Source organism: Atractosteus spatula, chromosome 4 (assembly GCF_055471065.1).
Source record: "Atractosteus spatula isolate fAtrSpa1 chromosome 4, fAtrSpa1.hap1, whole genome shotgun sequence".
Lineage (NCBI taxonomy): Eukaryota > Metazoa > Chordata > Actinopteri > Semionotiformes > Lepisosteidae > Atractosteus > Atractosteus spatula.
Window position 1 is genome coordinate 7,007,975 of NC_142709.1, and position 15,273 is coordinate 7,023,247.

The 15,273-nt window shown below is 36.5% G+C and overlaps 2 protein-coding genes across 4 annotated transcripts in view; one reads left to right on the plus strand and one right to left on the minus strand.

Annotated features, from left to right (window-relative positions):
- The window catches only part of cmss1 (cms1 ribosomal small subunit homolog), a 132,235-nt gene that overhangs the window by 68,473 nt on the left and 48,489 nt on the right, over window positions 1-15,273 (minus strand). The window lies entirely within an intron of this gene.
- Window positions 1-15,273, plus strand: part of filip1l (filamin A interacting protein 1-like) — a 109,682-nt gene that overhangs the window by 48,359 nt on the left and 46,050 nt on the right. The window contains exon 4 of the mRNA XM_088913810.1: window positions 190-368. Coding sequence (XP_088769936.1) covers window positions 190-368 — 179 coding nt within the window. The remainder of the gene's footprint in view (window positions 1-189; window positions 369-15,273) is intronic.

Below are 15,273 nucleotides of genomic sequence, written 5' to 3' on the forward strand. Positions count from 1 at the left end.
AGTAAATATTCAGCCTATTATGACCTATCTTTGTTTAAGGGCTACTGTGAGCTTGCTGTATGTGTTTTTATGCTCTTTCAAAACTCTTAAGGTAAGGGGTATAATTCTGTAGAGCACTTGAGATTTCAGCATTAGGACGTTCAGGGTAAGACAACTGGAGAACAGCGAGCTCTCCTTTTTCACCATCAGCTGGACAGGGTGGTGGAGAAGCAGAAGGAGAGCCATCGGCGCATGCTGGAGCAACTGCTCCTGGTGGAAAGATCCCATAAGCAGGCCATTCACAAGCTGGAGGAAGAGAAGAAAAAGCATACAGAGTACATGCAGAAGAGCGATGAGTTCACCAACCTGCTGGAACAGGAGCGTGAGAGGTCAGAGCAGCTTTCTCCTGCTACCGAGCAAACCTTTTCTTCTAGAGCTTCATGTTAACACTAAGCACATCGATTTTCCCACCCCATACAGTCACAGTGGACAAACACGGTCTTCAGAATGATTCTGTAATAATACTTGAAAAGCCCCATTAGTTCCCCTGTTTCCCTCCAAGAGAAAATGCTAAACCTCTTGAAAAAAAACACAGAAGAGATGTGGACATCAGTATTGTAAGAAGTCACAGATAAGTTGGACTGGGAGCCACTATTTACAGCGGAACACAAATCTTAGAATAATATTTTTAAATATATATTTTTATATTTTAATATTCCCTAAATATTAAGAAGCACTTATTTTCACAAAACACTTATTTTTTTCAGAAGCTAAAAAGGGTTGCCTCTCTTGAATCTATTAGGTATAGTACAGAAGCCTTTACAGAATTTGCCATATGGTTTACCCCTACAACAAAAACCAGTCTCCTGCACAATATCTGAACACTCCTCAGTTAGGCATTATTGATTGTCTCCTTCATTGCAAAGCATTAGAAAAACATTTTTCGAATGTCAGTCTATGAGTTGTGTCCTGAAATAAACTTTGGTACCAATCTCTCGGGGGCAGTTACTTTTTTACTCTCTAGCCCACCTTCTTACATTTGCTCAAAGAAGGGTAACTTCTGTATTCCCTCGTAGTTAAAAGAGTTTATAGCCGTTTTATGTCTGACTTTCTCATTACGTGTCAAATGCCAGATGCTTCTATTAATTTTTTTTGCTTCTGCAGGAACATTGCGCTTTTTAAATTTTAAACATCTGGAAGTCATTCCTCATGCGGAGAACAGTTTCTCCAAGCCTTCATTACGCTAGTTGTTCAATTTAATGGTAATGAATAAACACAGATCAGGTGATATTGAACAGAATAAGTTGGTGAAGCACATTTTCTGATGACATTAGGGTTTGACGACATTATATTCACACTGACAAGAACAAACTGTAATATTTTAATAGCCATTTTTCCATTGTGCATCATCTGTCTATAAAATGTGCAAGCTAATTTTAAAATCGTTATTTTATTCACATGGCTAATCATGTTTGCAATATTTGTGAAAGTAACATTTTTGTATAACAGAAATGTTCAAAATTCATTAAAAAAACTGCAGTTTTCCACAATGTATGATGAAAATTTTCAACATTTAAACTAATTTCGGAGAACAGCGGGGAACAACACTACTTCCTAGAAACAAATGTTAATAATACAGTGTTTATGTTAAGGCTGAAGTATTATGAAGCCTATTCAATCAGTATATTTAAATTTGGTTTCAGACTGTCTTGACTATTTTATTTTTACAGAAAGATTTGAAACACATTACTCACCCAAAACTCTTAGAAATGTCTAATATCATGTGCGCCCTGATTCATTATTGAATGCTGTACTAAATATGGTGGAAATATGACAGACTTTTAATTACTGAAGTCAGTTTTACCTTAATACTTACAGTATAATAAAAAAAAATCTTGTCTTTGTAACAGATACCAGACACAACATAAAAAGACAATAAATCAGTACGTCTTGGGTGATTTTTTAATTTTCAGATTTTGCTTAGTATCGATTGTGTTGTATGGTAGTTTTGTGCTGTACTACACAGCTGCAGATGTGTGAAAGATGTGTTTAATCACAAGTTGTTAGTGCAAACAGCGCCTATATATCTCACTGTATCCTCCAAATCTTCATTCTATTCAAACAAAACAGAGTGAAAACTTCAAACAAGAGATTTTAGATAATCCTTTAAAATAAGAATGCAGATGGCTTTCTGTCCTTAAATCATTCTTCCATTGCACAGTGTGATGACATGTCTGTAAGACAACTAGGGTGGCGACACACAGATGAAACCCTGTGGATGTTTCCTTCAGATGAAGAAACGGTTTCCAGCAGAGAGCGAAAATAGAACTGGGTGTGAGAACATTACCCTTCCAATCCACACAGGACCCTGATAAGTCTAGGGCCTATCTTCTGCCTGCCTGGGGGACAGTCCATATCAAAAGGTCTGGTTTACAATTCCAGCTTGTCAGGGTTACCATTTTCTTGGCTTTTTCCACTGCTGGCTTCAGAAGGTGAATGAAAATAATGTTCTACTCAAGACTTGATTCTTGTCTTCAACAACTCCTAATCTCTGTTATTGAATGATGCATAACACCCAGAACACGAAATAGCCTCACTATTATTTAAAGCTCTCAGAGCTTATTTTGAATTCTGCATTCTTTTTAATTTTGGAAAGACAAGGTTGAATGGACATTCGGCTGTTACGATATTACACCATCCTTCTTAATTTGCATTTTACAAATTTTAATTGGCAGGCACTTTCCAGGAAGCTTTTCTCATACTGGCTGAAGGCTCCATAACGTAGATGGAAGAATTCTTCTATTTTGTTTGGACTATGGTACATTGAGTTTGAGTAAAACAAGGAAAACCTTAGGCGTCTGTTTTTTTTTCCCCAAGCAGCAACACTTGTATTGGCCTTTAATAAACTACGGTTTACTCTGCTGTAGCACCAGATAGCACTCATCGAAACAAACACATAAAGAAATCTCTCCCCACATGCAAATTAGCGTGTTTAAAATTAAAATTGGACTAATTAAAAATGTCGAATGAAAATTATCAACACTACACTATTTTTGGAAAGCAGAAACAGACAAATCTAAAGAAGGGTAGGGAATTCAGTTGGTGCAAGAGCAAAATGATGATGTGGCCTTGTCTAAAAGTTCCATTTTCCTTATTTAAGCTAGTTTTTACATAAGCTGCTATCCAAACAGTGACAAATTCTGGCTTCTAGTCTACGCAGATAATATGCCTTTATATGGGTATGTCAGCAAAATCCCAGAAGAGAGCAAAAATACAATATAGCATAACCTTATTAACTCCAAAGAGAAGAATGCCCTACAGGGAATTTAAATTAGCAGAACATACTGAAGTATTTATCATAGCAAATCTATTTAAAATACACAAGACATAGGTATTTCACAATCCTCGTTTCAGCAAGACTGAAGAAACAATATCAAATTTAATTTTAATAAAGTTTACAATTAATTTAATTTCTTTAGTAATGATGCAAGAAATCTCTAAAACTGGCACATGTTCATAGGTTAATTTTGACCCCGTAAAACAACACCATTATCTTAACTATATTCTATACTTAACCTGGCTAGGGAAGTGAATATCACTTACTCACTAAGCGTGTCTGGAAATCAACATTGACGTACAAAATAAAGTCACATTGTGAGAGGAGCACAAGAATAAAAAACGTATCTGTGCATGTCAAACACTATATCAGGCTGTTCAGTGATATTAGTTTTTACTTTATACAGTATAATGGGACAAACATCTCACTTTCCTATGTCACGTATAACAGTGTAATACAAAAATTAGTCATTAGACATTGATGCGAAATTGATATGTGAGAATTTTACCTGGGCAATATTAAATTGCTGATACTGGTTGTTTTAGACAAAGTTTAGAACAGGAGTCAACAACCTTTAGGAAGGGGCATGCCATTGATACAGTACTTCATTAAACTCAATCTTAGATTAATATTAAAATCTAATAATATCTCAAATTAATAAATATGCACATCTAACCATTAAGGGTGACCCTTGCCCTTGTGTTCTCTTCCTGAGTCCTCCAATCTCAGTTTGATACTTTAAGCAGCGCACAAGCCTCTGAGTGTGCAGTTGTTAACTGGCTACGGGAGGGACAAGGAACTGACTTCATGTGTGAAAACACCAGTTGACAAGAATTATGTTGATTCAAATACAGAGAGCAGTGAAAATGCCACTTTCTTGGAACATGGCTGGGGTAGTCCAGGTAGTCAAACTCCTGCTCTCCCTCTGAAGATGGAGACACTGCACAAGAGGCAAGTTGATGTGCATCCTGATTCATAATATGAAAGAGGAAATATTATAGGAAACAATTACCTCAGTGACGATTGCATGGAACCCTGAACACTTTTGCCTTTATTTTTTCCAAATGTATTGCTTTTACTGTATACTGGGACTAACAAAGAGAAAGATGAATGAGCAAGGAAGTGCTGACATTTTATTTGACTTTGCCAACCTACAAAGCTCTCCTAAAAAACGTTCTGAAATAGTAGGCAGTTCCATATAATAAAAGCCATCAAACTGATAACAGAGATTTTTATTTAGTGCTTTGAATCAAGATTTTGAACCTTGAAGAGTGAAAGAACAAGAGGTGAACAGTTAGCAGTCTAACAAGTTTCATTCTTTCAAATAATTGGATTTCTTTTCCATTGCTTTTAAAAATGTATTGGTAAACTGAGATTCAAAATAGCAGAAGGAAAAACCTCAGTTGGTCCACTAAAGTTTCCATAGCTCCAACCATGTAACAGATACCTATTGCAACCTAATGCATCAAAACACAGTATGCTTCTGAGGGACTCAGTAAAGAGCTGCCACAGCATGTATACGAAGAGGCATGAAAAAACAACAAATGCGAATTTGTTTTTTTTTTTTATCCCTCTTGGTACATGATATTTTAACACAATACACCTACACTCGAATTCTGCAGTTTTCCAATGGCAGGCATCATGTAGTGGACCAACTGAGGTATCACTTCATTTTTCCATACCTTATCATGGTTTTACTGAGCTTTTGATTTTCCACTTTGTACTTTCACAGTGGAGTCATTAATGGTTGTGTACCGGAGAGCAATATCATTTTGGGAACAGCAATTCAAGATTATAGCTTGAACCCATAGGTCTCTTAGAGCAACAGAGCTCTCAGATCAGTTGCTCTGTAGAGAACTAAAGGCTGTAAAGACATCTTTTAAGAGCACAGAATGGCAAGCTTCCAGCCCAAATACCAATTTGACACAGGTTTTTTTTTTTAATATGTAACAAACATCTTTCTTTTGTTTATAGACAAGTTGTTTAAAATTATTTCAAAGACGCAAGCCACAAGGCGAACACTTATCACTCTTTGAAAAGGACAGTAACAACAGATGCTGCTGTCAAAGCACCAACCTCCACAATGCTCTATTATTTCCAGTGCATTGCAATTCACCAGTTTTTAATATCATGCTCTCTAATCTATTGTTGCATGAGGCATTAAAGCAGGATGTTATCATTTCCTTTCTGGGTTTTGGCAGGGTGCAGCACAGATTACATATGCTGAAGACTATGTATTAGACGTTTGGAACTAATGCCAGACTGTAGTATAATTTTACTTGGCTATCAGCCAGAGTGGCTGGTAGAACCTCCCATGGAAATCCCAAAAAGCAGGTAAACCTGGGGTTCGTAGAGATCTCTTACATTAGTTTCCTACATTAGGTTCATTGAGTTTAAAGGTATTTCATTTCATTCATACTAATTCACTTGACTGATGATTTTATCCAAGGCAATTACATTTATATGGTTGGGTATCATAATGCAGCAATCTGGGTGAAGGATCTTGCAATACGAATCTACAACCTTCAAGTTATGAGTCCAGAATCCTAACTGCTAAGACTGCAGTGCAATAAGGAGAACACTAACTCCCAACAGATGTTGCAGAAATTATTGTCATACAATATGTGTTGTAGTTTTGTTTTTTTTCTGTTGTGCTAAAACTATTTGAGGCTAAAATTATCCCTCTCCTACCATTTAGAATCTTGCAAGATCTGATGAGGACTTTGCTAAGTCAGTCAGGACCTTGGAATAATGCAGCAATAATAAAAAAAAAGCTTCAGAATTCAAAGATCTTTGAATCAAAACCTAACATATTTCATAAAGAAATAAATGAAATGTGAATCTGTTGTCACTGTGAGCACTTTGTAAAAATCACAGATACATAAATGGTAATACCAACAGTAAGAATTTAAATCATAGTGCATGTGCATGAAAAACAAAAGAAAATAAACCAGACAATGTACTGTAGTATGTACTGTCTATTAAGTCTTAAGATAATCACTCGAAGTCATTTCGACTTCTGTGGTAGCAATATCACTGTAGACTTCAGCTAAATAGCTGGTCATATACAAAGAAAGAGTCGGTTGTGTTTAACTGGGAGAGGGAATGTGGCCCTGAGTAGCAGAGTTCATTCTTGCACCAGTATAGCTTGGAACAGAGATCCGGACTGGCAGCCATCTGGAAACACTCCATCTGCTCAACCCTTGCTCGGCTTGTTTAAAAAGGATGACTGCATGGTTATCACCATCTTGTTGTTACAGGTTTCACTGAACTGGGCTACTGTATGATGTAATCCTTGAACACGTGTGACAGCGTAGTTGGAGGCGATTATCTGGCCTCTGTAAATCCTCAAAGATCTACAGTATACAGTACAGAGTTCCCCAGTAACCTGTGAACCAGAACCTCAGCATCTTCAGCTGGCAAATTCCCCATGGCAAATCTAGAGCATGAGCAAAACAGGATCTATGCTCCAGTTTGTCACTCTTGCTCACTGCTATATCAACAGGCTTCTTCAATCTTGGTCACTGGCACCACCTTGGAAACCAATTCCAGTTACATTCACCATGTTGGCGGCATAGTCAGCCATAATGTCTGAAACTTTTTAAAGTTATTTATATTTTATGTATGAACTGTAACTTCACGCTACACTATTGTGCTTCCTTCGTATGCATCTAGCAGTCAGCTAGGAGAAGCTCTCTCGTAAGCAGAGCAATCTAATAATACGTCATATTAATAAGCACTTTTCAAAACCTCAAAACACCACGCAATAATTCACAGAATACATAGAACTAAAGAAAATAAGGGTAAGCCTCATCAAAGAACAACATCCAGCAGAATAATTAACAATAGTTAAGACCTGCAGAAGGCTTTATTTATGCAAAAATGAGGAGATCCTCACTAGGTAAGACCAACAAAATCATAATATTTCAAAGTTTAACAAAACTTCCATGCTATTCAGAGCACACGCAGTATTCCTGTGCACAGATTTATACACACTGAGAAGGGCTTTCAAAATCACTTCCCCCCAATAAAGTCTACAGGTTACATTGAGAAACAGCTGCTATACTAAATCTTGAAGTAACACTGTACCACTAGTTGCATTAAATAGTCTTAAGAGTATCATATCTCTGCCAGGACTCTAAAAGCGTGCACTTGTAGCCCCTTGCACCCTTAACAAGTAAAATCCTAATAGAGTATTTGGAACCATTTGTTTTTCTTATGATGGTTTAATTCAGGAACAACTGGAATGATCCAGACTCCTCAAACAGATACATCATCATGCTTGACAGGCTTCCTTTGTCCAGAACAGGACTTTCAGATTGCATTTACAACCCTTTAAACAACTTCACATTTTGATACTAAATGCTAGAAGAATATTAAACTAGGTTAAATATTACATAAAGACATCACCTGAAGGAAGTTTGTTTTAAGCTTAAAGGTTAAAATAGGAAATTACTAAAAAAAACAAACAGGCTTTTCGATTCTGGTAAAATGTTAAAATATACTAAGAATTCTTTAAAAGAATACATTGTGTTGTACTCCTCAGCTGGACCATAAAGTGCATGTTTCAAATCACAGTTCAAAAATAAGATAGTAAGACAGAATATAAAAAAGATTATAAATGGAAGGAGGCCATGTGGTCCATCTTGCTTGTCTTGTTGCTACTAATTTACTGATCATCTAGTTTTATCCATCCTGTTCTGAAGGATCCCTTGAATCTGCTTCAACAATAGAGCTGGGTAGTTTATTACTTCTCAGCTACTTCTCATCATCAGCCTTTTTAGGTCCTGTGTTTGTGGCCAGATAAACCCTAATTGCTATGCTCTTTACAGTTCTTATTTCCATGAAAGGTTCGGATCAGTGAGATCAAGCTGAAACTTACATAAAAGCAAGAACCATACGAAACATAAAAACGGGACAGCTGTTGTGTTGTGATAAGACATAAAGATATCAGAATAAAAACCACAGAAGTCCTATCCAGAAAATGCCAATGATTAAGAAGTCTGATTATTAACTCCGGAGGACCATCCTGCCTTAAGGACAGATGCACATGTGGAGAACACACTGAAGTTTACAAATGAAAGGAGATCATTCACTGTTGCTTGCTTGTAAGTAATCAATCCCAGACTTCAATCCAATTGTTTCTTGAGGCATACCAGAGGCTCAACTTCAACAACATGCTATATATTATCTCTTCCCTTTTAAACTATTTTTTTACACAGTTCAGTCCCTACAGATCATCATTTATGGCTTCATATGATAAAGGTCTACATAGCTTTCTTTTAGCAGAGCACTACAATCAGGTATCAAATGGTTAAAAATGAAGTTCCAGAAAAGCTCTCCCAAAATTTGACTTGCCATTAATATCAGTCTGCCTGAAAGTAATGTTTGCTCTGAAGTACTGCACCACCACAGGAACCAGAATGAGATCATTAGTCACACAAACGCGATACATTCAGCTCAAGCTATGTAAATATATTGGCGACTTACAAAATACAGATTGCTCAGTGCCTTAAAAAAAAAGCTCAAATGTTTTTTTTACATCAGCCTTTTTTGAAAATCATTGTTAGACATCACAGACCCCAATGTTAATTCAAAATGTAAAAAAATTGGCTGCTCACTACAATTAAGAAATCGATGATAAAAAAAAAGATTTGCTTTCAACTAAAAGCATTTTACTGTTTTAACAATGTACTACAATTTCTACGACCTTTAGCCAATCAAAATAAATTGCAAAGGGACCTCTTTAATGATTTTAAAGATTTGCTCAGAGTATGTTAGCTATAACATTCACATAAGAGATGAGGTCAATAAGAAAAAGCGAATATGCAAATTATCCACTAAATTCACTTCTTAGGCAGGAATGACTGCTTTATTTTTCACCCTAGAGCCCTTGGACATCTACACACAATTGACACTACTCCTCAAGATTCAGGAAGCAATCATAATGAACAATGTTACTGTTGTTGGTCTTTGTGTCATTCCTGCTATAGCACTTGGAATTAATTGTCACTGACATTCTAACCCTGCAGAGTTTTCTTCCAATACATCAAATCTAACAGTGAGAAATCCAGAATGCATTCAGTAAGCAAGGCATCATAGACACCAGGTAGTTGGCTTTTGTATTTACAAGAAAAAAACCAACATGACTTTCAAGTCTTAAACTTTCATGTGATATTGTTTTAACTTACCTTGCTCCTTACAAAAAAAAAACAATTTAAAAAAAATGACATTTTACTTACACTGGTGCTAATTCCATTTGATCTGCACCTTCGTTTCTGGGTAATCCTTCTGAAGCACATGTGCTTTTTTTATCCTTGTCTAAAATACACTGTCCTAACAGCACTCAATATGAGCTAATTACTGTTTTGTACATAAGTTGTGTATATACAGTATATATATCTTACTGGACTTACTACATAAATGAGAAGTGTTCATTTTGTGATAACCATCACTAATACTGTATCTTAGAGGTAAGGTGGTAATTTGAAAGAAAATATGACCGCTTTTCTGATTGTGTCCAAGCTCAGAACTAGCCTTCCTCATGCCTCCATTAGCCCGTGGTATCTCTATTTCCTCTGCTAGGGGCCAAAAAGAACCAACAGCACTGTGCAGTAAGATGTAGCGTGAGACAGCTAAATAACACGCCAGAGAATTCATGGAATGTAGTCGTAATATACATGCCAGACAGCAGAATTACAGTAACAGATTTAATTACCAGTTGGACCTCTATTTTTCATGAAGGCCAGGTCATACTGAAATGTTCTGAGGTATTAGGGAAACCCTGGGAGAAATCTTCTTCTTGGATTGTAATCTAAATAGCAAAATGAAGACTGCTGAAGGTCAAGATAAAGAAATTAAAAGTAGCTTTAAAAAATAAAATTTTGTTTTTATTTGCTGTGCAGATATCTATACCCAGACCTCTTTCTGTATTTAACACAGATTGCACAACCCAACTAAACACATGACTACCACAATTAGTATATAAAAATAGGTCATTGAAATTTGCTTTTAAGTAAGTCAGCCAAATAAATTAATATGAATAAAGGGATCTACAAAACCTCAAGAGCTTGATGAACATACAAGCATTCAGTCAAGACCCTACTCAGGTCCTACAGCTTCAGGGTTCTTCAATATAATGTAGCATCTGACCTACTGGAACTTGCCAATATCTTGTGCAAGGATCTTATTTTAGGGTCCAATGTGATCCTAATTTCTACAAGAGTGTACATTTAAAAAGTCAATATAATTACTCATGCTTTGCTTTCTCTGTGTATTTTTTTAAACTAATTTCGAAAATGCAAGAGTTAAAGTGTGCAAGTGCTTCAGCCCAGAGCTGCGCTGCTCCAGTGGTTTACAAAGCTCAGTACCCACTGCACTGCTGTACAGGACGTGAGTGGAGGGGTTATTGTATAACAGGTTTCTTGAGAAACTCCATCTCTTAGTCTATGATTTAATAAGAAAATGCATGAAAAAAAAAGTTGTCCACTTAATAAAAACCAATGGTGGCAATGATGTATTAACAGGAGGTCTTGATGCAAAAGCCATCCTTGATGAACCAGTTGTGAAATTAAATAAGAAGGTTGATTTAAAGTTTAGTTGGACATTACATCTGATTGCTCCTCTAACTTGTCTTGTCCGTTTAAGGGGCTGAGTATTCAGCACATAGTTTAAGGCCATTTCTGTATAATACTTTTAAGTACGGTGCAACTGGTAGTGTGTACAGTAATAATTCCTCCTTTGGCTTGCGTGAGAACTTAGGACCCAGGGGGATGCTGGTGAATTTGCTCTTAACAATGCACAAACACACATGCAACCAATCAAGTAGGAAACCTAGCAAACACACAGTTCCTGGAAGGGAGAGTGGGTGAAATTTATTTGTGTATGTGCACGATGTGTGGGTTCTAAACATGTGAAACGAGTGTTTTGCTCTTGAGACTAACAAAAGCCTTAAAATAGATAAAACATAAAAAAGACAACTGGAAGAGTTTACAAAAATATTGATCTTGTGCATGTGCGCTTCTGCGTATGTGAGGGTGGTTGTCAAAGAATTCTTTGATAATTGTGTGAGCTATTCTAATTAGGCCCAGGGCCCTGTCATCATATGGTGTAATGCAATTACATATTCCTGACAGAATGCTGTGATTAACCACTCAAACCGCAGAATGCATATTTTAAGACCACTTTTTTAATTTTATAAGGAAAAGCCATGTAGGGAATACTCTGGGATTAAAGGAGATAATTTCTAGTTATCAGACTGGACGGCGTCTCTCAGGTCTCTTGCGTAATGATTGGTGAAAAAGATGGCAGGCACAAAATACACAACTAATAAGGATTAAGTAAGACATTTGGGTAATTTGAAGGTCTATTTTTTTCCTACAGCACTGATAGGGTTCTTAGTAGCAAGCTGTTTATGTACCATTAAGTCTAAGCAGTCCATTCTAAGACAGTGGGGTCTTTACAATCTGTTTTTACATTGGGCTATAGCTGTTTTGTTTCCATACTATACATCTTAGACTTAACAAATACTTATATACACTCTCAGCAGCGATTAAGTGTTGGTTATTTTCACTGAGAGCAGCCTCAGTTAGATTTGTTCCATGAGGTCTGAATGATCAGAAATACCGTTTAAGTCGTTGCAAGAGGCAATTTAGTCAGTTGTCACATGTGTGATGAATAATGTATCTAAAAGTCTTCAATCAAGTCCTTCATAGTCAATGTTGGGAAAAAACATTACAAAAGTGGTGGCGTGAATATCCACAACCACATTAGGCAGTATCAATCAGGCGTTCAGCAAATGGTTTGGCTTTTTGTAAAGGGGTCTGTATTTGTACGAAACGCAAATAGTGACAAACGGGAGACAACTAAATTTGTCTGGAGATGTTAGTTCTTGTAAAATACTCAGCAGTTTTGGTATGATCCACATATGATTCATTTTCCTCACTATGAGGAGGTACAAGTAACACTCTGTCTATTCACATTTCTCCAGAATTATGACATCACCTATTACACTTCTTGCACGCATGTGACCGGAGGTTAATTATCACCATAAATTTAGTGATCTTACTGACAAGCACTTTACAAGAATCATAGCCATTACTTTTGTACATATGACCTTATAGAGTCAGGATATCTGCAAGACCAAAAAAAGCCTTAAGAATTGGCCTCCTAGATTCTGTTTTTGGAATAGAAAAGAAGTCACGCATTGGTTTTAATATCTTTCTTAGTTTTTTCTTTTAATCTGCATGACAAGTATTTGAATAGACCATTTGATTATAATTTGTTGTACGAATAAATTGAGCCTCAGGGCTGCCAAAGTTCCATTCATTTTGGCCTGAAGAAAAAAAGACTTACGCCTCTTCCAGCTGTTTTGTACAAAAATGAGAAAGCAGTTTGCTGACAGAAGAATGAAGATAGTTTCCCAATTACATTTCATTATTAAATATAAGTTCACAACATACTTCAAACAGTTCTACCCATAAGGCCTGTATGTCACTTTTTTAATACAATCCTTGACTTTAGACCAGGTGACCCACTTCTACTTTAGACTGTTAGGTCACAAAAATTTAATTTCTCAGTTCACCCCTCTAGTGAGGCTGCAACGGACATCTTAAGGCTTTCATCCTAAACCCTTCATCCTTCACACTGTGAAGGTGAACCTTCAGAAAAAGATAAAATTCACACATGCAGGTTGTGACTGGAGAGAAGGGTGGATTCAAAGGCACAAAGGATTCAGTTGGTCAAAGGCACAATCATGTTTGGAGACTTGAGCAACATTAAAACTTTTTTGCCTAAATCAATACTCGGATATTTCCTTAGTGCTTGAATCATTTGTAGTACAATTATCATTTGCTTATATATTGCTAACGTTAATGTATACGTTTCAGTAAAAGTTAAAGAACTGTTCCTTTGACCTTGTGATTTTCTCCAGAGCTGACTGACAACTTCCGAGCGAGGGTACTTGTTTAGTTCCATCAAGCTAAAAAACTATTCATATATAGTATATACAGTATACAGTATATAAGCACTTCCAAAAAGAGAGAGCATCCTCTATGCATGATTTCTTATGCCTGGATATTTTTCTCCATCAACATACATGTACGTGGCAAGAAAGACTGCATACTGAACTGAAACGCTGATTACATTTTAAATTTAACCACCTTCGCTTGTAGTTGTCATTTTGGGAAAAATGGGTATCACAATAATGACAATTTAATGAAAAGAAACCACTGAAAGGGTTTCTTGTGCAGTACTGTCTTTATGAGAAGGCTTCCGAAGAGAAGGCTGAAAGCTCTGAGCTGTTGTTTCAGAGGAAGCAGTTTTTGTTCAGATCCCTTAGTGCTGCTGTACAGCTGATAAATGATGTGCTCTTTTCCCTGCAATGGCAAATTCAAAGAATCGAGAAGACTGGTGATGTTGACCCAAAAATTAAGATCTTAAAACCATTTCTTGTCTAACAAGATCTTTACATTGCCTCCTTTCTTTTTCATTAATTTTTTTATTTGGACTTGAAGGTCAAATAATCACGTCAGGAATTCAGCTTAACCATCACATTAGATAAATGGAGATAAATGACATCCAGTTCCTCTGACATAACTTTGAACTATGCAAGTTATTCAGTGGTTTTGATCTGTTGAGTCTGGTCACCATTTTCATTAACTTTCTCAACCCAAATGAAACTGTGCAAAGCTGCTATTGATGTAAGATATAGTGATAATTCAGAATGTTGCCATTTTCCTATACTTTAGTTGTTTGGTCAGACAGTTGTCATCCTACCATTTCTCTTCCATGTCAGCCCATACTCATCTAGCATTTGTGCAACATATTACAAGAAGTCAGTTTGTTGTACATTCCTTAATGTTCTACATGCAGACCAGTTCTTGTGTCCCTTCAAAATTGTCATTAACGCTCCATAAGAAAACCAAAAGCTCAGCTGAATCAGATATATCTGAAAGTTCATTAAAAGTGATTGAAAACTCTAATGTAAATCTTAACAAAATCTTGTCCTATACACCTGCTCAGACATGTCCTATGACATGTCTTTAAAATATCAGGGCACCATTTGTTTGAAAGGCTGTCAGAAAATATGCTAGATGCATATTTGCAGCAGCCAGGATCAGACACTCCTTCACAAATTGATTGGCAGCAAATGGCTTTCCCACTTTTGCAAATTCATTCTTAATTAATAATTAATACCATAAATCCCTCAAACTGGTATGATATAATTAGCAGAGTAGTACAGGTACTATGGCCACTGCCCTTGTTGCATCACATTTTGTCAATAATCTGCATTTTGGATCATTTAACAAACTAGTTGGGTTTGCAAATGATATAAGATTAGGAGGATTAGTTAACATTCAAAAAAGATTAAAAAAAGATTGAGATAAATCGCACAATGGTAGATGATGTTTACTATGGGAAGTTCAGGATACTAGAAGGAAAAACATAAATTATAAATACAAAATGGGAAACACTGTGCTAGAAGAAGATACGTATGGAAAAGGCTACTTCGGTGCTTCTTCTACACAATGTAGGGAAAATACTCAGAATCCTCAGAAAAACTGACAGAACTCATTCAGAGTCAAGAGTGGGAAAAAAAATCAAACACAAGCAGAAAATAAGTGGAAGTGAATTTAAAACAGACAAGGGCAGGCACGTCTAGGCACAGAGGCTTGTGGGAGTCAGGAACAAGCTATGCAGTCATACCTTGGGTTTGTTCAAGAAACTGAAGGAAGGGGTTCCTCGGTTTCCTGTCAGCAACCAAATGAGTCCAAAAGGCCTCCTCTTTTTTGCAACCTTTTTTTTGCAGTCTGAACTAACCTGGCTGGTCATGTCATCTGTGACAACAACTAGAGATAATCTACACTTTTGTGTTACCTTCAAGGGATTAATGTCTATGTCTGAGCTCAGCTGACTACTTTGCTGCAGTTAAGTATCTGGGGGCTTCATCACCATGT